Genomic DNA, 24837 nt, shown 5'->3' on the forward strand with positions numbered 1-24837 from the left:
GCCAGTGCCCAAAATACACTCCCACGCACACACACACACACACACAGACACAAGTACACACAGGTTGCTGGCAGTTCGATTCAGTTGAGACGACAGCTAAAGCACCTGCAGCAGTCTGCTGAAATTTGTTGCTGTTTCGGTTGCTGTTGTTGCTATTGTTTCAGACTCTGTCTGACATATCGATATGTTTGAATGGCAGTTCAATATCGATAGCACATGGCTGATGTTGACGCCTTTGTTGATGGACCACGACTACATCAGCAGCAATCATTTGGCAGTGCGTGATGAAATTATTTGATAGACTTCGCACAATACACATTCACAATAAACTTCACATGCAAAACATGTTCATTTACCGCTGATTCCTCATTGAGCTGCCTTTTGTGCTTGTGTGTGTGTGAGTGGAGAGGGGAGAGTGAGAGAAAAATATCGATATGCATGGCCACGGCTGATAGCAATCACAAAGCTAGTGTTCAGCCACGACTGTCGCACACACACACACACAGACTGGGATTCACAGTTCATTAAAAATTAATTAAAATGCAGCAAAGACAACGTGCGTGTCAGCAGACGGAAGCAGGCGAATTTTTTTCTTTATTAATTGGACACGCTGTTTACCCCAATTGAAGCGTTTTCAATTAACGACAGTTGCAGCGCGAGGCTTGGTTTTAAATCCCATATCGATAGACACAGGGGCGGAAATATCGTTAATGCTGCCCATCAATAACAAAGATAGCGAATAAGAAATGCAACACCAATGACGGCAGGAACACAACATATAAAACGGTCATTTTATGCCCAAACGTTTCGGCTAATATTTACAGTCACAGGCGCACACACACACATGTACACATGTATTTATATGCACATACATTCTCTTTCGCTTTTGCTCGCATTGTTTTTGCATAATGCACATGCCAAAGTAATCGCACCCATTGGACCATAAACATGTGCGCGCACACACACTCACCCACGCACACATGTGCAGAGGCATGCACAATATATGCCTCCCTCTCGCTCTCGCATGCATTCACATTCGTACACACGCCACAATGACTTTTGCTTTGCATTTTTCATGAAGCGAAAAAAAAGAACAAATGTGAAATGAAGAAGAAGCAGCGAGCGTAACATTTCAGGCAACATTTTCATTTACGTTTTGCGTTCCGTTTCGTTTGGCTGCGTTCACACTGTGCACTTTGGCGCTTGTTGGTTTTTATCATTATGCCAAATGCACAGACACACCCACAAAAGCATAAACAGAAGCAGGAGCAAAACAAGTAAGACAACTGCAAGGCATAGATAGCGGCTGATGAATACCCTGTACCAATTGAACCAATTAGCGAATTAGCAATCAAACTGCAAGTCTATCTCGTAGCCATATGACTTTCAAGCTGTTCCAACTACAAATTCATATTTTTTAAATGTTCAATAACTATGCCAAAATATACCCTGTGCTAGTCTGGTTTACAGGATACACAAAAAAAAAAAAGAGAAGCGGCAATGTAAAGCAAAGCGAAACAAAGTACTGTTGATTGCCTCATGACGCCCTTGAAACAGTGCCCAAAACATGCTCGTCTTTTGTATGTATGTGTGTGTGTGTGTGTGTGTTCTGTATGGCAGCACGCACACGCTGCGGTAATTACGTATGCCACGTAATGCGCTGAGCAAATTACGTAATACATACGCCAAACTGATCAGAAAACGTAATAGCTACGTTTCGGCCAGCCAGGCGACGGTAGGCGTGACCGTAGGGCTAAATTAATATGCAAACCAAATCACATACATACATATACATATGGACATATGTGTGAATGTATGTTAGAGGCTTGACTACGTATGAGTCTGCAATCCTTTAAGCTTGACACCTTCACTTATAGCTAAGTAACATATTTGTGTCAATAATATTTGTTTACATATTTTTACAAATTGTGATACAGTGAAGATTCGCTAAGATGCGCACTAAGATCTTCTCGAAATTTCTGCCCGTTTCAAAACGTAAATCATACTATTTGCTCTTTAACGTGAAGCCCGTCTTACAATTAAATAAAATCTGTTTAGCTTCACTATAATCTTTATCTCTTTAGCACTTAGCGAGGGCACACTCTACCTTTCTGAGGAGATGCCATCAATTTCTAATAAAAGACAATGCGAGCGAGTTTTATGTGCAATTTATTTGTTGGGATTAGCCGCGGATTAACAAGTTAAATTACATATTGTGCTAACACGCATGCTATGTATGTATGTATGTATGTATGTAGGTATATGTCCACGCCCACAGAAGCAATAAAGCCCGCACACACACACACACACACAACCACACCGAGGAGCATTAGAAGCAGTGTTGCCGAATCAGCTATTCTGTAGCTAGATCTGGCTACTTTTCAAGGCCGATTGCTACAAAAATTTTCAAACAGCTATTAGCTACAAATCTGGCTATTTTCAAATATTACATTTAGCTAAAATGCAAGCGAATTTTTAACAGAATTGGGCAACATGGTTACATTGGCAAAATGTTTACATCGATATCACTATCGATAACTATCCCTCAAAAACTTAATATCTTTTCGCAAGCGTCAGGAAAGCGTGACTACCATAAATAATGCCAAATTATAATCAAAAGTGCCGAGACGCATGGCTTACAAAGCCAGAATTCAAAGACTGGGTGAGAAAAGTGCCCGCAGATCCAACAGAAGTGTACTGCGCTTATTGCAAGTGCACGATAAAGGCAAAAATCTTCCATTTGCAAAAACATGCAGCAACAGCAAAACATGTTTCTAATAGTAAGGGCTTCGGGCAGAAAAACAAAATTACCTTCGAGGTGGAACCACTACCCAAAACTATAGAGCAGGAGGTTGCTTTGTGCCTTTTTGTGCTGAGCACACTGCCATTTCCCAAGTTGACCATTTGGCGCAGTTGTGCGTTCGCAAGTTTTGTGCTAAGCCGGAGACAGCTGATTTAAAATTGCGTCGTACGAAGTGTGGGAACATAATTAAGAACGTGCTAGCACCACACTTTTGCGAGGATTTGCGCGCCGATATTGGCGATGCCAAGTTTAGTTTAATTATTGACGAATCCACTGATATCGCAATTACAAAACTACTTGGTGAGTAAATTTACATATCTATAATTGTTCTTGTAGAATTTAATGTTATTTTTAATAATTTACTTGGCACATTTTAATGTGGTTATATATGTAGGTGTAGTGATAAATTATTATTCGATAAGTCGCAGTTTGGTGGTGTCTACGTTTTTAAGCATTGTAGAAGTCCATAGGGGTGATTCCACTTGCATAAGTGAAGCTTTGTTGAAGGAATTGCATAAATGGAAATTAGATGCAAAGAACTTAATAGGCATTGGAACGGACAACGCTAGTGTGATGGTTGGCTCCCACAAGAGCGTTTACGTGGAGCTCAAAAAACATTCACCGGATCTACTGCTCATAAAATGCGTTTGTCATTCAGTGCAGTTGGCAGTCAACTATGCCTGTAAAAAGTTATTGCCAGAAGATCTCGAGTATTTAATTTATGAGACCTATAATTGGTTCTCAAAAAGTGCTCATCGACAAACCGCCTATAGGCAAATCTACGAGCTAATGAATGATGATAAGGTTTGGAACGTGTTTGTGCTTTTAACTTGTGTCGTCTTGTCTGTGGTGTTTTGTGTTTTTGCTTACATGTATATATAATGATGTATAGTAATGTATTGTTAAACTTTTTAATTTGTATCATATTAAAAACAGACTCCATTAAAAATTCCACGTGTCTGCGAAACACGATGGCTCTCTATTGAGTTAGCAGTAGCAAGGGTGATCGACCAATGGGAGGAATTGAAATTGCATTTCTCGATTGCTGCAATAGAGGAAAAGTGTACCAAAGCCAAAATGCTGCAGGCAATGTACAGCGATAGAGTGAATTTTCTATACCTTCTATTTCTACGACCTATATTAAAAGATATGCAGAGGGTTAACCAAAGTTTTCAAAGTAAGAAAATAGACTCAACTAAATTGCTGAAGGACTGTTGATTGCGATAAAATCACTAACGCATACCGTCATACCGCCAGACGATGACATCGATGTGCTAAAAAGTGATTTTGGATCTCACATTAAGAGAGACCTATACCTTGGCTACGCATTTGAGAAAGAAGTAAAAACGTTAAATCTGGACAAAGCCGAGGAATACCAAGTACGATTTAAATGTACTGAGTTTTGTGTAGAATTAATACTACAACTGAAGAAAAGGTAAGCTTTAAAATGTTATGGAAAATTCATTTTTTATCAGTATAATTTAAATGTTGCTATATGTTGCTATATATATATATGCGATTTTACTTATAGATATGGATTACGCCGACATGGCAAATGTTGCTATGAGTATAGCGTTCCGCCCAACTACCTGAAAAAGGCAAATTATAAAAATGACATTGGTGAAAATGACGAGTTGGTGGTCATAGATGAAATATTATCACAATTAATTTAAATTTTTATGAAAAAACAGCACTGTTTTCTTTTTTGCTACTTTTTCAGCTATTTTAGAAGAAAGTTGGCTACTTCTAGCTACTTTCAACCTTCGGTTTTGCTACTTTTGCTGAAAAAGTTTCGGCAACACTGATTAGAAGCCGCAATTCAGGCTTTTCAATGCGAGCTGCAAGTGCAGGCATGTGTGTATGTGTGTGACTGAGCAAGCGTGTGTGTGTGTGTGTGTGTGCTGCTGCATGCCTCAGTGCGCTTGCTAGCTGCTGCTGCTGCTGCCGCCGGCTGCCGGCCGCCAGTCGCCTTTTATTTTTAGCAGTCAACGCGGAAAAATAGCAAAAGGAGAACAGCAAAAAAAAATTAAGAAAAAAAATACCGAGAATGAATCGAGGTAGAGAAATCAAACAAAAACATTCGTATAGATGGGGAAGCGGTAGATGGCTGGGTAACGGTAAACGCCCAAAATCTCAGCGGGGCGTGGCGCTGCATGCTGACGTCTTTGCAAAAGTGTTTTGCTATGCAATTTGAATAATTTAATGGATTTTTATGAGCAGTAAAACGCTCGAAGCATGCAGACGACGAGTGAAAGAGAACGTGGAGAAAGAGCAGACGAAAGAATGAACAGAGTAGAGAGAGGAAAAACACTCACGCACACACACAAACACACTCAGACACACACACACACACACATTCACATGAGGTTGAGCTTGGCCACGGACCCGTAGAGGAGCTGCTAGAATTCAGTTTGTGGACTGAGGATCTGAAGCTTGGGCGCTGTGGGCTTATTCAATTTCGCAATCGCCGCTTGCCGGCGTCGCCAAATCTCTGCAACTGGCTCCAATTGACTGCCGTGCCACTTCCGCAGACGACGGCCACGTTGCCAGCATCAGAAGCAGTCAAGCGTTTGCCTCCTCAATGCACAGCAAAAACAACAACTACAGCTACAACAATAACAACAACAACAACAACAACGACAGCGACATCGACAATAACAGCCAGAGCAAGTGCAAGCAAGCAATGCAACGACTGCGCAATACTCTGCACGCATTTGCGCAATTAGCAGGTCTTGTTGGACTCTATCAAAATAATTACAGATTATTATATTACTATTATTATTATTATAATTAGCTGCTTCTATCTGCAGCAAAAATTGGTGAATCTAGCATACATTCACGAAACCAATATGCCCCACTGCACTTTGCGTACAGTGTATAACCAGGACAACAGCAACCAGAACGACGACAGCAAATGCAATAAATTTTCAAGTCATTTCAACTTCCGGTGTGTGGCCCGATTACAGTTTAGTAGCTGTAAATATATAGGCGACACACACACACACACACACAAACACATACATATGCAGCTCATCTCCTGCACTCTCCCTCTCTCTCTCTCTCTCTCTCTCTCTCTCTCGCTTGCACCCTTCAGTCTACTCTGTCGGCTTGGCAACGTTTTTTACTCATGTTAAAGCGGCGACTGCTCATTAAACGTCGAAGGGCTTGAATTTTATGTTGCCTACTTTTCAGCAGCAGCGCAGATTTTTCCCTGTGCCGAGCATTACAGGGCCGCGTCGAACGCCATTGTAATTATAGTTGAAACCACTTGGGAGTGAGCGAGACACTCAATTATCCCAGCCATGTGAGGCAAAAATTATGAAAAGACAAGATGACGAGAAATAAGAAGGAGAAGAGCCGAATACAAAGAAGAAGAGACATCAAGGAAGCGACATGACTGCGGTGTGGGTCTGCGCTTAGAGATGAGCGCTTTGCCAATTGGATTTCGATGCGATAGTTTTGACGATGAATATATGGCAAAATACCTACATGTACATACAAACGTGTATATACATATATGTGTTGATCATATACACATTTTTATGTAGTTTATTATTATTAATAATTAATTAAATATATTTTCTTAGTATATACTTTTTTTTAATTTAATAATATTAAAACTCAGTTAGCAATTTAGACATTTTATATCCATATTTTTAATTGTAAAAAAACATTCGTCATTCGTTAAGCTTAAACGCATTTGTTCGTGTCACGCACTCCGCTCTAATTGGCTGCGTAATTCGAGCTCTTCGAGCTGCTGTTGTTGCCGCTGAGACTTTGCGGCGCTCTGAAGTTTCTTTTTGGCGACACGTTATTTGCCTTGTCATTGTCATAGGCTGACGTTGATGTTGATGCTTCCACTGTTGTTGTTGTTGTTGTTGTCACTGGCGCCGTTATTACAAATATTTCCATTGTTGTTCGTTAGCGTCGCCTAGAATCGCGGTTTTCTTCCTGTAACTGTCACATTTCATCATTATCATTAACATCATCATCATCGTCATCATGCAGTTACCAATACAATGTAACCACAATTCCTTGCTACTATTTGTATGTGTGATGGCACCCACCCCCCTCCCCCCCCCCCCCCTCCCTACACACACAAACACACTTGCCATAAAAACGCTCAACTGCTTCCTGTTTGAGTGCAAGCCTCTCTCTCTCTCTCTCTCTCCCGCTCGCACTCTTTCGTCTGGTGATTAGCGAGCGCAGCAAAGCACCAGCAGCAGCAGCAGCAGCGATAATGTCGCCTGTGGCAAGCTGGTTGGGCTTGTGTGAATGTCGTCTGGGTGGTTAGTGGGCTGGGTTACCAGGCAAATGATTGCCACTTGAGGTGCAAACGAGCGTATTTTACAGCGAGCCACCCGCACTTCAAGACGCTTCAAAAATAAAGTAACAAAGTTTATCAAGCAAACATAACGGAAATCGCTGCCATTGCAACAGGGTAACAAACGATAAAGTGAAAGAAAGTTGAGCGAGACAGAGATAGTACAAAGCATTGGAGATCAGTGTTAAGCTGATATGTTATCGATATGTAGACATCGATAAGGCTTAATGCAACAAAAAGAAAAGGAATCAATATCCTTGATAAAAACGTGATTTGTTTTTACTAATGTCAGCAAAATTGAATTGTTTTTAAATGCTTATTCTTTTATTATTTTTGTTGAAAGTCTTTGAGCTATTTTTGCAGCTTAGAAAAACAGAGCACGTGGACAGCTGCTGCTCGCAGCTTACCAAATTAATTGAAGGCTAATGCGCTTCAGACTTATCGTAATAGCTTGAACAAGCCTCAGTTTTATTAATCCAACAACAAAAAGAACTACAACATCTTGATGTGGCTGAACACGAGGTGGACATTCAGTTGCCTGGTTGCAGTTGCCGATAATAGCCATTGCTAAAATTGCTATAAGACGCAAGATGCTGCAACTACAGGAGCAGCAGCAGCAATTAGGGATGAGCAATATTAAAAATAAAAATGTCGATTTTACTCTGAGTTGATTTATTTATCAAAATGCTGAAGTGTTGACCATGGGTCAATTTTAAAGAATAACAATCAATGAATTGTTTAACATACAATTTCATGATATGTTTCTCTAATAGAGTAAAAAAGTCTTACGCAGTAGATATATTAAAAACCCTAAAAAAACAAAAACAAAAAAAAAAAAAAAACAAAAAAAAAAACAAAAAAAATACCTAGGCTTATTTTATAAAAGAAATCATTTCTGATTTGCTTTACAGTACATAAAGAGAAAAATTTTCATATTTCTTGGACACCCCTACTCTATGGTGGCTGTGCTCCAGAGTTTTAGCACGAGTAACAGTGTATTTTGGAGAGCTAATATTTTCCTATGCTAAGTGTAACCATTTTATGCTATTCGGAAGAAGATTGCTTAAAATTTGTATGAGCTTATAATCCAAATTTATCTGTCAATATATTTACATGTGTATTTATTTATTTATTCACACATGAATTTTTTAATATGCGAAACCAATATTGTTAGTCTCTGTGGCCCGTTATGAAAGCCGTTACATTTCGTATAAAATTCCAATTCCAATCGGCGCTTTTTGACCACATTCCGAATATATTCCAGTCTACAAGCAGCTAGTCAAGTTGCGCACCATCTCAATATGTTAGTCAGGCCACACTGAGCATTACAGCGCTGCCAGACCGTGAGGTCAACAGCTGTTCAACTGTAAGACTCAAGTTTAATGTACACAAACGCACACACACAAGCGCAGAGATATATTTTCTATATATGTACATATAAGCACGTTGGGAGTAGATATGTATTTAAATAAATATAGGTTTGTGAATGATATGTGCCGTTATCGGGATAAGATATAACTTTTTAATTGGCATGACTACCGAAATTAATAAGAAACCAAAAGGCGAATGCCCCCTCGATTCGCCTTTGCTTCAGCTTTACATTTGCCGTTTGCTTGATAACAAATTGGTTAAACAAACACAAAATGCCCACACACATACACACACACACACATATATATATATATGTAGATGCATACACATTGCCCGGTTTGTAATATAGCACTTAATATTTTTATATTATATTATTATTAATTCGAGGTAAACATAGAACACTTCGCAGCGATTAGTCGTCGAATTCACAGTAACTGTTTATTCGAACGGGCAACCTTTTGACATTGATAATGTGCTCCAACGGCGATGAAACCGACGGCCATCTACAGATCCGAGCGCCAGCAATCGATATAAAACAAAAGCCCAGCGAGACGGTGCCCCCATCACCCACAATGCAGCCGCTGGCAATGCGTCGCAACGTGAGCGGCGACAGTCTCCTGATTCCGTCCGCCTCGAAGGAGGCACGCGTTCGCGTCATCTATACGGGCGGCACCATCGGAATGATGCGCAACGAACGGAATGGTAATTATCCCAAAGGATCCAACACTTCCTTTCTATGTGCTTCTCATCTTTAGTTTGTGTCTCTTCCAATCATCATATTGAAATAATGACTCAATTGCTTACCCAACGGATGGATTGAAAACAATGCCTACACCCCGATATCCTCCGCATCTTAAGTTTACATATATGCCAATCCTCTCCCGATCTACTCCTCATCTTTGGTTTCCCTAGTTCCATTTCTATGCCATGATCTTCAAATTTCTTCTTTATCTCATCATTTCCCACTCTTCCCTTTAATCTCTTGTTTCATTATCATTTCTATATCTAAAATAGTCTCTTGTCTTACTTTCAACCTCCATTGAGATTCCTCAATTCAGATAGAAGATAAGATCATCTTTCAATCTTCATCACGTAGTTATCTTATTCTTCTCTATCTTTTCATCTTCATTTCCATATAATTTCTCAACTGAGTTTCTCTATCTCGCAGTCTCCATATATCCATTTCCTATTCCAACTTCCAACTTCTTCTCTTTCTTCTAATCTACGCTTCAGCAGAATTTAATAATTCTCCCATTTTTCATTCTCCTTCCCCTTCACATCGACTGCTTCCTCTCTTTCTTTTCAATTTCCATTTTCCACCCTCTCTCTCTCTCTCTCTCTTTCACTATTCTTCTCTTTCCGAATTGAAAGCCTAGTTTCATTCTTTCAGTCTTGGCGCCCATTCCGAACGCTTTGGTTCGTCTTATCCGCAAATATCCGAATATTCACGATGAGGATTATGCGCAGCGACACTTTGGCGCTGGCGCCTCCATAGGACCGCTGGTGCTGCCCTACGTTCAGGGCGAGGCGAGGAGAATCATCTACCAGGTGACGGAATATTCGCCACTGCTCGACTCCAGCAACATGACCATGGATGATTGGGCGCGCATTGCCAAGGATATTTACGTGAGTAGACAAGGAATGAAAAGAGAGGGCGAAGAAAAGAAATGAGATAGAAATGGTGAGAGAGAGTGAGAAATAGAGAGAGAGAGAGAGAGAGAGAGAGAGAGAGAGAGAGAGAGAGAGAGATATGAGGGAATAGAAGCATAGCTAACGAGAGAGAACGATAAAGTTAGATAAGCCAAGCACAGACACATTCTCAATGTCTCCCTCTCCCTCTCCCCCTCTCTCCTGCAATATCCCCCTCTCTTGCTTGCTCTCTAATAATGCTCCACCTATCACTCTGTAGCAATCGTACGAGTTTTTCGATGGCTTCGTGGTGCTCCATGGCACAGACACGCTCTCGTACACGGCCTCGGCTCTGTCGTTCATGCTGGAGAACCTGGGCAAGACGGTGATCATAACGGGCAGCCAGCTGCCGATCTTCGAGACTCGGACGGATGGCAAGGATAACTTCACCTCGGCGCTGATCATTGCCGGCAACTATGTGATACCGGAGGTGTGCATCTTCTTTGGGAACAAGCTGATGCGCGGCAACCGCACTGTGAAGGTTAGCTCCAACTCGCTGGATGCGTTCGATTCACCCAATGTGCCGCCGTTGGCGCAGATCGGCATCAATGTGAACGTGGACTATCGCCTGATCTTCCGGCCGTGCACCGTGGAGCGTTTCTGCGTGCACTCGCAGCTGGACGAGAATGTCGGGTTGTTGCGCATCTTTCCCAGCATTTCGCTGGCCACGTTTCGCGCCTTCTTGGCGCCGCCGATGCGCGGCGTCGTGCTGCAGTCCTTTGGCTCAGGCAATGTACCATCGAATCGCAAGGATCTGATCGACGAACTGAAAGCGGCCGCCGCTCGTGGCGTCATCATCATCAACTGCACCCAGTGTCCGAATGGCTCGGTGGCCGAGATCTATGACACCGGCAAGGTGCTGTTCGATGTGGGCGTCATTCCTGGATACGATATGACACCGGAGGCGGCGCTCACCAAGCTGGCCTACGTGATAGGCAAATCCGAATGGTCGCTCGAGGTGAAGAAGCAGGTGGGTTAACAGAGAAGCTAACTGTGCTAGCAAATCTGATATAAATTACAATCTATGCCTTGTCCAGATGATGCAGTCGAATCTGCGCGGCGAGCTGACTTCTATGGGTGCGCACTCAATGAAGGACTACGACCTGGTCGATGCAGTGGCTCGTTCGCTGCATCTGTCGTCGCCGGAGGAGCTCAATCAACTGGGCAACACGCTCTTTCCGGCCATGATCAATGCCGCCGTCATGGAGGGCAACATCAAGAAGCTGACGAATCTGAAAGCCTATGGCGCCAATCTCTCTGGCACCAATCATGACCAGCGCACGGCGCTCCATCTCGCCTGCCAGCTAGGCGACGTGGCCATTGTGCGTTTCCTGCTGCAGAACGGCGTCTCGGTGCACAAGCGGGATCTGTGCGAGCGCACGGCCTTGCAGGAGGCCATCGCGACGGACAATGCTGAGATCATTCAGTTGCTCATCAGTTGTGGCGCCCACTTGACTGGATCCTCGCGTGCCCTGGGCGAGCAGCTGTGCGCCGCTGCAGCTCGTGGTGCACTGCGTCGCCTGCAATCCTATCAGCTGGCCGGTGCCGATTTAAGTTTGCCGGATCCCTCGGGACGCACAGCATTGCATGTGGCTGCGCTCCATGGCAATGCGAATGTGGTGAAGTACCTTCTGGAAAATACGGAGAGAGCAGAGTTGAAGGATATGATTGGACTGACACCGTTGGACTATGCCACACGTGGCGGCCATTCCGAGGTTGTGCGTCTTCTAACGCCCGACGAGACGTAGCCGGAGCCGGATACTTAACAGTCTGCTCTTACGGTAGTTGCTGCTCATGGTTATTTCTTAAAGTTGCTATATTCACGCCTGTGTATGTATGTATGTATGCGCATACATATACATATAACTAAATCGCTTGTATTGTGCACACCTAGACAAATCTAGTCTAGCCTATATTGTTGCTAAGTAGTTTTTTCCACTAATGAATTTTATACACAGTTTTATGTATTTGAGCTCGAATTCTTATGTACTTGAATTTAACGGTTATGAATAAAGAAAATCTCGATAGTTTCGATAAAAAAAATCATTTTGAATTACTGGATCGATACATATGATTAACAGTTCATTATAATAATTCATTCATTATTATGAACTTATTCATAATTTTGTTGATAAATGATATTAGAATTGGTTTATAAAATTCTTCATGTTCACATTTTAGCAATATATAAAAATAAAAACTAAAAAGCCATTTTTGAATGCCCATACTTTAATTAAGTAGGCTGTAAGCCAGTGAACAACTGAAACAATATCAACATAGAATATTCATAATCAGACAAACTGGTCACGTAAGTCAACGTACACATACAAAAATTATATTTCTAAAATTATATTTCAAAAATTTTATTTTTACAATACATTTGCGGCCGATTAGTTTGGACCATTCCCAATCGATACTATCGCGTCTACGACAAGAACGGCCCTGCGATTGCCAAACTAGGGCAGTAGAACGACTGTAGAGCCCTGGTGTTCAAGTTTCTTTTTGTTAGCATTGCTTAATGATAATTGGTAAATAGTTGTTGTTCAATGAAATTTTCCTTAAATTGTGCTAAAAAATCGCTTTCCCCTTGTAAATTGCGATGGCAGCGTGAGTGTGTGTCCTTATATGTGTGTGCGTGTTTGAAGACATTTGCAAAACTGTTTTGTCTAGAGACGTACACACATTGAGGCACACGCACACAAACACAAACACACACACACGTACACGCACACGCACACACCTAAGAAGTGCACACGTCAGTGCCACGAAATCTGTCCAAAATTTCAAACGCGAGAGCCCCCCAAACTTGTCTTAAATATTTTGGATTAATTTAGGGAACACGTCCTTTTACCATTTCAGTCAATGTCGATAGTTAGCAGCACGAACATCACGAAACACTCGCGACGACATTGGATATATCCATTCCGGAGATAGCCAGTGCTTCCTCTTGTTTTTTTTTTTTTGTTTTTCCTTTTTTTTTTTGCTAATTTTATTGTAAACGTGTTTAGGTAGTTAAATTTGTTTATCATGTCCGGGCAAATGTCCGAGCACATGCCGCCCAATGAGCCTGAGGAGGAGAGCAGCTCCGCAGACGTTTCACTGACTCAGGTAAGCTGCGCTCGCATAACCAACTCAGTCTCCAGCTAACTTGGCTTGCGATTCGCTTTTGCAGCATGTGTCTGCTGGTGGCACTGGTGGGAAGGGGCGACTGGATAGCCTGCGCGAGAATCTGTTCAAGCAGCAGGTAAGTCTTGCATAGCTTCATGTTAATTGAGAGATTAATCTGGGTCCAATTCGTGATAGGAACGTCTCACGGCGCTGCGTGAGCGTGCCTTGCGCAAATCCGAGGATGGCAGTCGGGGCAAGCCCAGCATAAGCGATTCGATGGAATCGCTCCAATCGCTGGGCCAGCGGCTGTCCACACTGAAGGTGCGCAATCCCGATTCGCCTCAAGTGCTGCTGCACGAGCTGCCCTCACACGATTCGTCCACACCGCTGGCCACACCCACAAAAGATGTCTCGGGCAGCGAGAAGTTGCAAATGCTGAACCAGCGCACCGAGCAAAATCGTGCGCTCCTCGAGCAGCGCAAACGCGACATGGCCAAATCACTGCAGTCGGTGAAATCGGGCATGCGGCAGAGCATCGATCTGGGCTCCTCCATGAGCGATCTGCGTGCGCCGGCTACAGCGGCGCCTGTTTCCAGGCATTGGTCCGCAGCAGATCTGCAGCTACAGATGCAGCAGCAGTTGCAACAGCAGCCGAGCGAAGAGGGGCGCCTGAAGCAGCTGAAAAATAAGATGCGCCTCATTGAGATGAAGCAGAACCGCAAGGAGCAGGAGTTACAGCAGGAGCTAAACGATCTGCGCAACGAGTTGACACGGCGCGAAGAGCAGATCCAACAGCTGGAGGCGACGCTGGCGCAGCAGGGCGAACAGGTGGACAGCCAACGACTCCTGCAGGAGCAGGAGAATACACGATTGCACGCAGAGATCGAGCAGCTGCGCGAACGCAATGCGGAGCTGGAGAATAGCAGCGAAATGCTGGAAGCACTACGACTAGAGCTCCACAGCGCCAGGGAACAGCTGCTGGAGCAGCAGGCTAACCAAGCAGCGGCCGAGGCGGCAGCGCTGGTCTCCACGGACGCCCAGGTGAATGTGGAGCTGGCCAAGCAGCTGCAGGAACTGGAGAAGGAATTGCAAGAGCTGCGCGACAGCAAGGAGGAGCAGACGCCAAAGCTGGAGCCAAACGCCCTCAGAGTATCTGAGCTCGAGGCCACCATTGCCCTGCAAAACGAGCAGCTGGCGGAGAAGACCACCGAGCTGAATGTGCTCAACGTGAATCTGCGCGTGCTCGAGGAGAAGCTCGCCCAGAGCGTCAAGAGCAAGCCCATCTTCCTAGACGAAGACGCCAGCGATGGCAACGAACAGCTGCAGGCGCAGCTGCAACAACTCAAGCAGAAGCTGGACGAGTGCAACAAGAGCAACATCAAGCTAAAGCTCAAATGCAAGCAGGCGGAGAAGCAGCTGCAGAAGCTGCAAAGCCTGGATACCCAACAGGAGCTGGCCCGGATTACCGCCGAGAACGAGCAGCTGCAGCAGCGCATCACAGTGCTAGAGGATGAGAAGGGCCAATGGCAACTGGCCCATGTCGAAGAGGATGCGGCCCAGGAGCAACAGCAACAGCAAGGTAGCAAGCCAACCCCATCCGCTGGCCAGACAGAAGCCATTCGACTGCTGGAGGAGCAGAAGGAGGAGCTGCAGCAAGCACTGGAAGCCTTGCAACTGGGCAGCGAAACAGCTCGCGTTGAGTCGGAGCTGAGCGAGGTGCAGCTGGAGGAGCAATTGTCGCAGCGCGTGCAACAGCTGGAGTCGGAGGCAGTCGAGCAACAGAAGCAGCTGCAAAAGCTGCAGGCCGAGAAGGAGGCCCTGGACAAGAAGCTGACGCACTACATCAACGAGAACATGGAGCTGCTCGATAAGCTGGAGAAGTTGAGCTCCTCCAGCTCGGCTGAGTCCATCGAGATCGTAGAGCGACCCACTGAGCGGCGCTTTAGCCAGCGGCCAGGCAGCGAGGGCGAAGCGGAGCCGGAGGGAGACCAGGCCAGCGGCAGCAACACCAAGCAACCCACTGCACCCGCCGTGCTGCCCAGCTTTGTGAGCGAGCTCACACAAACGGATCTGGCAGTGCCTGAGCTAGAGGTCAACGAGAATCTCGCCCAGTTGCGCAACGAGAACGACGAGCTGCTGCAGAAGATTGAGCTCTTCACCAACGAGCGACGAGAGGTGCTGGCCAAGATGGAGCAACTGCAGGCAGAGAATGCGGCACTGCAATCGCAGCTAAAGCTTGCCGAGGAGCAGCAGCAGGAGGTGAAGACGACTCAAGAGACCGAACTGAAGCTGGAGCAGCTGGAGGCAGAGAAGGCGACACTCCAAACGGAACTGAAGCTCATACAGGAGCAGCTGGAAACGGAGAAGACGACACTCCAAACAGAACTGAAGCTCGCCAAGGAGCAGCTGCAGACGGAGAGCGCAGCGCTTCAGGCCCAACTGGAGGAACTGCAGCGGGACAAGCAACAGCTGTCGCTGCAGCTCAGCGAGAAATCGAACCTCTCCCAGGAGCTCAGCTCCATGCAGCGCTCCTCCGAGGTGGTCGCTGCCCTGGACTGTGGCGAGGGTGGTGCCGCGCTCTTCGACAAGTGCGAGCGCTCGCTCTCGAAGCTCAGCTCGGAGCTGGAGGCCTATCGCAAGGCCAACGATCGCAATGCCAAACTGAATGTGTCCAAGAAGCTGGCCAAGGAGGCGAAGAATGTGCACGTCCAGCTGACGGAGCTGCTGCAGAAGGTGAAGGAGGCGAGCACCGCAGTGGAGACGGTCACCGTGGTGGAAACAGTTGTCGCTGTCACCGCGCCCAATGGCAAAGCTTTGGCGGAATACGAGCAGCTGACGGCACAGAATGCTGAGCTGAAGGCGACGCTGGCTACGCTTCAAGCGGAGCTCGAGGAGCTACGCGAAAGCTGCGACCCACCGGAGACGGGCAAGCAGCTGGCCATTGGCCAGGTAGACGAGGAGGAGCAGCAGGAGAGGGCAAGGGAACGCGAGCGTGAGCAGGAAAAGGAGCGCGAGCGAGACGCCTTGATAGCTGAGCTGCGGGCTCGCGTGGAGGAGGAGCAACAGCAGGTGACACAGCTGGAGTCTGTGATAGCGGAACTGCGTGCCAGCGAGGCGGAGCATCTGCAGCTGATAGCCAGCCAGAGTGCTGAGCTGGTGCAGCTGCAGCTGCAGGCGGAACGCTTCGATCAGTCGCTGAACAACAGCGAAATGGCGCACGAGAAGCACATGGAGCAGCAGCAGCGTCTGAAACGTGAGCTCCAGGCCCGCATCGAGACCCTGGAGGGGGAGCAGCGCATACTGCAGGCCCTGGTCGCCGAGCAAAAGCAGCAGCTGATCGAGAGCTACAGCGAGAGCGAGTACGAGACGAACATGAAGCTGCTGGAGCTGCAGCAGTGCCAGAAGGAGCTGGAGGCCAGCGAGCAGCGCAACAAGGAGCTGCGCGAGAAGCTCAAAAAGTACGCCCTGAGCCTGAAGAAGCGCACGGCCGAGCAAGCGGAGCTGGAGCAGCAGCTGCAGCGCGAGCGGGCCACAGTGGCGGAGCTGCAGGAGCAACAACAGCAGTTCCAGGAGCAGCAGCAACAGTTCCAGGAGCAACAACAGCAGTTGCAGGAACAGCAGCAACAGTTCCAGGAACAGCAGCAGCAGCTGCATGACATGGATCAGCTGAAGGAGGACAATGCTCGTCTGCACGAGCAGCTGGCCAAGCAGCAGTCCAAGCTATCCAGCCTGTCCAAGCTCAAGGAGGAAGTGGAACGCCTGCAGGTCGAGCTGCAGAATACAGTTCACGCGAATACAGCGCTGCGCCAGGAAAGCTACAAGCTGGAGATGGCGTTAGCGGAACAGGGCTCCGCAGAAGAGTTGCGTCGCCAGTTGGAGGTGAAGTCCTTGAAGTTTGATAAATCCAAAGAGGTCATCAAGATCCGCAATGCCACCATACTGAGTCTGCAGCGCGAGCTGGCCGAGCTCCGTGCTCAGCTTCAGGCACAGCCCGAAGAGGAGGAGCAGGAGAAGGAAAAGGAGCATGCACAGCAGCTGGAGCAGCTTGAGCAGCTGCGGGCGCAGAACGCCAAGATGGTCGAAGAGAAGGTGAACTTTGAGCAAACGATCGGTCGACTGGAAACCATCCACGAAGGCATTCAAGCCAAGCTGCAGCAGGATCAATCCTACATAGAATCGCTGGAGGCACAAATATCTGAGCTGCAATCGAAGTGTGTGACTCTCGAGGATCAGACCGCATCACTGCGTGCACATGAGGCGAGTGCCAAGGAGCAGATTGAACTGCTTGAGCAGCAAGTGCGCGAGGCGCATGCCCAGCGGGCGGAGGTGGAATCGCAGCTTAACGAGCGTGTGAAACAGTTGATGGAACGGGAACTGGTCCAGAACAGGCAGATCAAGATGCTGCGCAGCGAGGCGGACGAGTCGCGCGAGCTACTGGTCTCGCTGCAGACCACCCACGAGACGATGCTGCTGCGGTACAAGCAAGAGGCCCAGCAGGCCCAGGCACAGCGGGAGCACCAGACCAACAACAACGAACAGCATATACTCGAGCTGCGGACACAGCTGCACGCGCGCAACATAGAGCTGGAGCACCAACGCCAGGTCTTCGATGCCAAGCTTGCGGCCAAGGCCACGGAGCTAGATGAGCTGGAGTGTGATATGAATGCGCATATGCAACGCGCCGCCATGCAGACGCGTGAACTGACCCAACAGTTGGAGCGATCCGAAGAACAGTTGCAGGCACGCACCGAGGAGCTGGCACGGCTGAATGACGAGCTGGCCGACGTGGAGCGTGAGCGTGCTGCGCTCAGCCGGGAGGCGGCCATACTACGCATGCAACAAGACAGCGCCGAGCAGGATGTGCTCGAGCTGCAGGAGCTGCGCATGCAGGTCATACAGGACAAAACGGAAATGGATAATCTGCGCTCCCAAATCGACTCACTCTGCGCCAATCACAATCAGGAACTGCAAGCGCTGCAGCAGCAAATTGCCGAGCTGGACACCCTGGGACAGAACCAAACGGACGATCAGGTCTACATTGAGAACGAGAACAAGCGACTCACCGAGCAGCTGGTGGAGCTGCAGGGTCGTCTCGACGAACAGGCCGAGCAGCTGGCACGCCAGCAGCTACAGGCTCGTCTTGACGAACAGATCGAGCAGGTGGCACGCCAGCAAGCGGCCTCAGCCCCAATTCCTGCTCCAGCCAGCTTCCAGTCGCAAGCAACAGCCACGGACGATTGGATGGCCTGGTCGGGCATGATGCAACCCACTCAAAGACAAGAACAGGTATGCAGCACCGAACACGAACTAAAAAAGAGATTAAACACACCTTCTACCCAGTTCCAACAAAAATCAGCCAGCATTATTTTAAGATTTGCTTAAAGTAAATTTGAATTCGAATTGCTCTTCCATACTATGCTATCGATATCACTCACTATCGGCATCGGCTCCAGTTCCGATGAATTAGCAAAGTGAACTCCAGCACTGCTGGAACTATGTTTCTGAATTACAAGTTCATTGTAGCTCAATTAATGCAGACACTAATCGATAACTTTATGAACCGGCTAAGTCGAGGTTTATTTGAATTTTACCAACGAATCTCTCAAAACTAACAATAAACACATTCACTATTATTTTTTGCAGAATGCGCCATTGCCAGCGCCTGCCATGTTCTTTGGCGGCGATGCGGCAGCTGCGCCATCGCCTTTCGATGAGATTGTCGCCCAACCGCTGAGGATGACCACACAGAATCTGGGTATGAGCTTGCCCCAAACTCAAGCAGTGACCAATGTTGAGTCGAGTGGAGGAGAACCAACGATTGAGGATCTGCAGCGTAATGTTTCTGATCTGGAGAAACATGCCAAGGAGCTAGAGACGAAATTGCTGGCACGCAATCAGGCGCTTGCCGAGCATGAAGAGCGACGCGCCCAACTGGAGCGTCTGCTGGCCGAACGCGAACAGGAGCTGGCGCAGCTACATGCTGCCGCAGAAGAGCGTGAGCGTGTAGCAGCCGTTGAGGCGCTAATACAGCCAGCTGTGGCTCCAACGACGGCAGCTCCTTCGCTGGATATGTTCTTTGGCAACGAAACGGTAACAGATGCAGCTGTCACCAGCCTGGATCTGGGTCTTCCGCAAACGGAGCCCGTTGAGGAGCAGCTCATCATACCAAAGAAGGCATATATTTGCCATCCAGAGCAGGAGCAGCAACAGAAACTACAGCAGCAGCAGCAACAACAACAACAACCGCCTCTGACAAGCGACTGGGGTGTTGATGTGGACGAGGATCCGTGGGCCAATGCTGACAAAGAGCAGCAGCTGACAGATGAAACAGCAGCGCTGCTAACTCGCATCGAGGAGCTGGAGAGCCAGAAGGCGAAACTGCAAACGAAAACGGCCAAGTTGATGAAGTGCGTCAAGGAGTATCGCATCAAGGAGCAGCAGGAGCAAGCGCGCCATGCGAATAACAATGATTTGGACAGCGCCATCATGGACGAACTGAAGCTTCAGCTGCAGCTACAGGAGGCGCGCCAAGCTAAGGCCGAGGAGCTGCTACAACAGCAGACGCTGGAAAAGGAGAAGCTATTGAAGCGCATCGATGTCTTGACTGCAGGCAATGAACGCATGGCCGAGCTGAAGGAGCGGCAGGACATGGATGTGCATATGTATCAGACGCGAATACGCGAGCTACAGGACAAGCTGCAGCAGCTAGAAAGCTGGGGCGAGGGAGCAAGTGCCGCTGCCACGCCCACAGCGCAGCCAGGCGATGAGGCAGCGCAGGCCCGAATCGAGAATCTGATGGCAGAGAACCAAGATCTTAATAACGAGTGCCAGGAGCTGATGGCCCAGCTCCGACAGGAGAAAGAGCAAGCCCAGCAAGAGCGGGAGCGACTGCAAGCGCAACTCGATGCGCGCAACCAGGAGGCGGAGCAACTTAAACAGCAAATGGAGCAGTCACAACAGGAGTATCAGCAGCTGCAACAGCAACTGGAGGAGCTAAGGACCAAGCAGCAGGAGTACCAGCAACTGCAACAGCAACTGGAGGAGCTAAGGACCAAGCAGCAGGAGTACCAGCAACTGCAACAGCAACTGGAGGAGCTAAAATCCAAGCAACGTGACTACCAACAGCTGCAACAGCAACTGGAGGAGCTGAAGACCAAGCAACAGGACTACCAACAGCTGCAACAGCAACTGGAGGAACTGAAGGCCAAACAGCAGGAAGGCCAGCCGCTGCAACAGCAACTGGAGGAGCTTAAGACCAAGCAGCAAGAGTGCCAGCAGCTGCAGCTGCAGCTAGATGAGCTAAGAACCAAGCAGCTGGAGCTGCCGGTGGCAGTAAGTGCGCCCAGTGACGAGAGCATGGCGCTGCTGCAGGAAAAGGAATCCGAAATCGTCCATCTCAAGCAACGCATCGAGGAGCTAATGCGTGAGGATCAGACCGAGAAATTGGTGCTAGAGATATTAACCAAGAATCAGGAGCTGCAGATGCTGCGCATGCAAGTCAAACAGCTGCAGGAGGACAAGCTCGAGCTGGAGCAGCAGAGTATACCGTCGAAGGAGCAGCCGGACAATCAGGCGGAGTCGCAGCTGCAGCAGCAGCTGGAACAGGTGCAGCAGGAACTGGAACAGCTGCGCCAGCAGAGCGCCGCGCACCAGCGAGAGAAGAACGACATGGAGGAGGAGCTGCGCGTCCTCAACAATCATGTGCTCAGCAGCCTGGAGCTCGAGGACAAGATGAAGCAAACTGTATTGGAGCTGGATATGAAGAACATTGAGATAACCGAGTTACGTAGATCACTGGAGCTGCTGCAGCAGGCGCAACCACAGCCACAAGAGCAGCAGCAGCAGCAACAGCAGCCAGATATCGCTGCCTTGAATATGCAATGGGAGGCACTGGTGGAGCAGAAATGCAGCGAAGTGGCCAGAATATGGCAGGAGCATCTGGCGAAACGTGAGGCTGAATACAAGGCGAAAATCGAAGAGCTATCTGCAGCGGCTGCTTCTGCGGCTGCCTCATCCCAGCCAGTGCAACAGGAGCAGCAACAGCAACAACCACCTCCACTGCCCGCCACGGAGGACGCGAATGAGATGTTGACCAAGATGCAGAGCGCCCTGGAGACACAGGAAATGGAAATCGTGACGTTGAAGGAACAGCTGGCCATACGTTCCGCTGAGTATGCGCGACTCGCCTCGCAATACGATCCCTTCCGGCTGCAGAACTCGTTGGGCAGCGGCCCCGTGGCTGGAGCAAGCGGCACAGCAGGGCAGGACCCACAGTCGGAATATGTGCTGAGATCTGATCTGGACTATGCATTGATGATGCTGCATCAGCGGGATATGCGTGTCGAGGAAATGATCGTTGAGCTGGTGCAGTTGCTCGAGGAGCGCGATCATCTCCAGCTCAAGCTCTCGGACACGCTGCGCCAGCTGGAAGCCGAGCGCAGTAAGTGTGACACCTCCACTCGAATAATAGAATAATAATGATGATTTATGATATGTCTCTTTTTGCAGCAGGTGGAGCAGCATCTGGCAGCGCCAATGCCACCGCCTCCTCCTCATCCAGCCCCAACAAGCTCAGCGGCAGCGGAGAGCTTGCCGCGGCGACACCAGCCAGCAGCAGTGATCTAAAGCAGAAGTAAGATTTCAACTGAATTATACTTATAATGGATATTCGACTAAACTGAGTGTTGTTTCACAGATTGGCCGAGCTGCAGACGGTGAAGCATTCCAAGGATAAGGCGATTGTGGACGAACGCGAGCAGCGTCTGCAGCAGATGATGCAGCTGCAGCGAGACATGGTGAAAGCAGCGCCAACAGCCGCAGCTCCAACAACTAATCTTCCTTCTCCGCCACCTGCACACCAGCAGCAGCACCTGCCACAACAGCAGCAGAACCAGCAGCAGCAGCAGCAACAGCAACAGCCACTCGAAATGGATTCAAGTAAATGCCTCGCAAGGCTTGCAGTGATAGCCCAATATATTAATATATTTATATTTATCGTTATAAACAGCTCAATCCGGGCAGCGCGCCCCTTACGGACTTATGGACTGGATATTAGGCAACAACAAGAACGAGGACGAGGCGCAGCAGACACCACATAATCTTCCCCAGTCACCAGTTCAGCAACAGATTTCCCATTCGCCGCGTTCATCGCCGAGCAATTAGCAGTGGGCAAAGATCCTTGCCAGCGTTGCGCCTAGTTGACTCTATCTAGCAAGTTGCTTAACAATAAATATCGACTTAGATTAGCATTAGAGTTCTATATAAATATTATGTACCTTGCATGAATGAAATCGAAGACGAACCCCGAGAAACAAAACAAAAAAATTGAAAAACAAGAGTAAAAGCTATTCCCGAACTGTGTAGTCGCAGCAATGCAAGGGACACGCCCACGTTTTATGTTGTAGATATGTAAAAATTGTAAAAAAAAGAGAAAAAACTAAATAATAATAGCAAAAAATAAAATTAAACGAACGTAAATAATAATAAATTAGTATTTCTTGGCCTTTGCTTTGTATAACATATAACGTTATTTAACGCAACGTAAGACATGTAAATTGCAATTGCCGTTTGAGATGGCAACGGAAGCTAATGAGCTATCGATAATACGATGATTATGCAGTCAGTGTGTACACTATGTTTGACATTGAGATTAATTAAAATTTAACGGCTGAACAGGATAACTGCGTGCGATTTTAACAATTTTTGATTGCTTAAGGCATCCACTATATAAGGAAATAAGATAAGTCCGTTATTTAGTTATTAATTAGTCATGAGCGAGTCGGGATACCGAAACAAGCGCACTTACCACTTAGCTGATATGCAGCCCACAATGACAAGCTTCAGTACTGTGGCGCTAATCATAGCCAAGTCGGAGGCAAATGTATTTCTAGACAAGATCAACAACGAGCAGCGAGGCGTCATTAGCTTCACTCTGCGTGACTCGAAGCGCGACATAGCCAACTGCAAATGCTGGGGCAGCAGAGCCTGCGTGGATGAGTATGTGGATATGCTGCAAATTGGCGATGTGGTGGACATTGTGGGCGCCAAAGTGATGGCCATAGCACCCCCCAATAAGCCCGGCACCAGCGAGCAGCAGCGCTATCACCCACGTGGTACCTTGCCGTATGCGCTGGTCGTGAACGAAGGCCAGGGACATCTAGTGAAGCACAGCGTCGATGATGCGGCAGTTGTGCAACCTCTACTGCAGTTGATCCATCTGTCCCACAAGCCATTGAGTGCTGTCTTGAAGCTCTCGGATGTGCGCTGTGCCGCTCCAGGGGCGGAGACACGGCCAGCTGTCTATGTCGATCTGCTTGTAGCAGTGGCAACAATGCGTCCGGTGCGAGAGCTGAAGAGGAAGGTGGCTCGCCTCGGCAGCGGACTGCTGCAGTGTCTTGAACTGGTGGTGATCGATACCAGCTATGCAGATGGTATGGTGTTCACGCTCTGGCACAAGGATTGGATACGTCGCGCCCGGCACTGGCAGCCACGCAAGACCATACTGCATCTGATCGATGTGCGTCTGTCGCACTCGCAGTTCTACGGCTGTCCAGTGCTCAGCCATGCCAGCTGCACGCTGATCTACGAGCAGCCCCAGCCGCAGAGCGCCGAGTGCCAGGCACTGCTCGCATTCGCAGCCAGCACTCCGCTCAAAAGTTTCGATATGTTCGCGCAAATCGATGTGGAGCAGCTGCCAGCAGGTGAGTGGAGGACACTCTTATTATGACATTAAATAAGTGAGCACTTATTGTGAGCCTTCTTCTCCATCAGCCGAGCACATCCAGACCCAGATGAGCGTGCGTCAGATCTATGCGCGTGCCGAGGGCGAGCTCCAGGATGCGACGAGCGATCAGTTTACGGCTGTGCTCTATGCCATGGTCAGCAAATTCGACATCGATGGCCTGGCCACCAGCATCAACAAGAAGTGGCAAGTAGTACCCAATTCTCCAAGATTATATTATCTACTTTGATTTGATCTTGTCCTTTCACGCAACTGCAGCAAATCCTGCCAGCGCCTCATACCGAACAGCCGCAACGACTGCGACAACGAAAGCTGCCTGCTGGAGTTCTCGTTATGTTACAGCGGTCCCCGCTTCGAGTACTTCTTCAACATCAACGTCCATCTGTCTGACCAGACGGGCACGCTGGTCGAGACACGCCTGAGCGGCGGCGTAGCTGAGCACTTGCTGGGCTTGAAAGCGGATGCCTTCCAGCTGCTGTCGGAGCGTAGGAAAACAGAGCTCAAATGGCGCTTCCTCTTAAAGTACTTCGAGGTGAAGCTGCTGATCAGGAAGCCAACGGCCATGCGCAAGGATCTGGCGGTCATAATCGTGGACATGGAACTGATTCAGCTGGATAGGCTTATAGAGAAGATAACTGTTTTTTGAACACAGATCTATTATAATATGGAATAACTTTAAACCAAGGGTTTTTAAAATGAAATGAAATTTGGTGTCTTATTTTGAGTAAATATAAGAAAATATCGCTAGATCTGTCTAGATATACTAGATATATATTATTATTAACATTATTATTCATATCT

The 24837-nt window shown here is 47.8% G+C and overlaps 3 protein-coding genes and 1 long non-coding RNA gene across 10 annotated transcripts; all 4 read left to right on the forward strand.

The window, feature by feature from the left end:
- Positions 1-2338: 2338 nt before the first annotated feature.
- LOC149267873 (uncharacterized) lies at positions 2339-4108 on the forward strand. Of its 3 annotated transcripts, none has more exons than XR_016271068.1 (2): positions 2339-3607; positions 3740-4108. It is a non-coding gene; the product is annotated as an uncharacterized LOC149267873 (long non-coding RNA). The 3 variants fall into 3 exon arrangements; XR_016271067.1 differs by having other exon boundaries at positions 2339-3103; positions 3198-4108; XR_016271066.1 differs by having other exon boundaries at positions 2339-3103.
- A 4369-nt stretch (positions 4109-8477) lies between these two features.
- LOC108618439 (L-asparaginase) lies at positions 8478-12230 on the forward strand. Of its 3 annotated transcripts, none has more exons than XM_089475600.1 (5): positions 8478-8605; positions 8896-9200; positions 9889-10124; positions 10408-11157; positions 11225-12230. In XM_089475600.1, exons 2-5 carry the CDS (start codon positions 8969-8971, stop codon positions 11933-11935), a joined length of 1929 nt encoding a protein of 642 aa, XP_089331726.1. In that variant the 5' UTR covers positions 8478-8605; positions 8896-8968; the 3' UTR covers positions 11936-12230. The 3 variants fall into 3 exon arrangements, with proteins under 3 accessions (XP_089331726.1, XP_017869950.1, XP_089331728.1); XM_018014461.2 differs by having other exon boundaries at positions 8500-8605; positions 8886-9200; XM_089475602.1 differs by having other exon boundaries at positions 8518-8834.
- A 271-nt stretch (positions 12231-12501) lies between these two features.
- lva (lava lamp) lies at positions 12502-22782 on the forward strand. 3 transcript variants are annotated; one of them, XM_018014491.2, is made up of 8 exons: positions 12502-12715; positions 13047-13295; positions 13360-13431; positions 13491-18581; positions 18939-21735; positions 21804-21927; positions 21991-22232; positions 22303-22782. In XM_018014491.2, the coding sequence occupies exons 2-8, from the start codon at positions 13215-13217 to the stop codon at positions 22455-22457; spliced, it is 8562 nt and encodes a 2853-aa protein (XP_017869980.2). In that variant the 5' UTR covers positions 12502-12715; positions 13047-13214; the 3' UTR covers positions 22458-22782. The 3 variants fall into 3 exon arrangements, with proteins under 3 accessions (XP_017869980.2, XP_089331724.1, XP_089331723.1); XM_089475598.1 differs by having other exon boundaries at positions 13196-13295; XM_089475597.1 differs by lacking the exon at positions 12502-12715 and adding an exon at positions 12776-12794.
- A 136-nt stretch (positions 22783-22918) lies between these two features.
- On the forward strand, positions 22919-24806 carry hdm (meiosis specific with OB domains hold'em). Its single transcript, XM_018014493.2, has 3 exons — positions 22919-23995; positions 24066-24222; positions 24295-24806. The coding sequence occupies exons 1-3, from the start codon at positions 23065-23067 to the stop codon at positions 24680-24682; spliced, it is 1476 nt and encodes a 491-aa protein (XP_017869982.1). The 5' UTR covers positions 22919-23064; the 3' UTR covers positions 24683-24806.
- Positions 24807-24837: the final 31 nt, after the last annotated feature.

The sequence above is a fragment of the Drosophila arizonae genome, chromosome X, assembly GCF_054131065.1.
Source record: "Drosophila arizonae isolate 15081-1271.41 chromosome X, UAZ_ARI_1.0, whole genome shotgun sequence".
Taxonomy (NCBI): Eukaryota; Metazoa; Arthropoda; class Insecta; order Diptera; family Drosophilidae; genus Drosophila; species Drosophila arizonae.

Coding starts and splice junctions, on each gene's coding strand:
- LOC108618439 (XM_089475600.1), top strand. CDS start 8,969: ATGTGCTCCAACGGCGATGAAACCGACGGCCATCTACAGATCCGAGCG. Junction 9,201..9,888: donor GATGCGCAACGAACGGAATG/GTAATTATCCCA, acceptor TCATTCTTTCAG/TCTTGGCGCCCATTCCGAAC. Junction 10,125..10,407: donor GCATTGCCAAGGATATTTAC/GTGAGTAGACAA, acceptor ATCACTCTGTAG/CAATCGTACGAGTTTTTCGA.
- lva (XM_018014491.2), top strand. CDS start 13,215: ATGTCCGGGCAAATGTCCGAGCACATGCCGCCCAATGAGCCTGAGGAG. Junction 13,296..13,359: donor CAGACGTTTCACTGACTCAG/GTAAGCTGCGCT, acceptor TCGCTTTTGCAG/CATGTGTCTGCTGGTGGCAC. Junction 22,233..22,302: donor GCCACTCGAAATGGATTCAA/GTAAATGCCTCG, acceptor CGTTATAAACAG/CTCAATCCGGGCAGCGCGCC.
- hdm (XM_018014493.2), top strand. CDS start 23,065: ATGAGCGAGTCGGGATACCGAAACAAGCGCACTTACCACTTAGCTGAT. Junction 23,996..24,065: donor TGTGGAGCAGCTGCCAGCAG/GTGAGTGGAGGA, acceptor CTTCTCCATCAG/CCGAGCACATCCAGACCCAG. Junction 24,223..24,294: donor ACCAGCATCAACAAGAAGTG/GCAAGTAGTACC, acceptor ACGCAACTGCAG/CAAATCCTGCCAGCGCCTCA.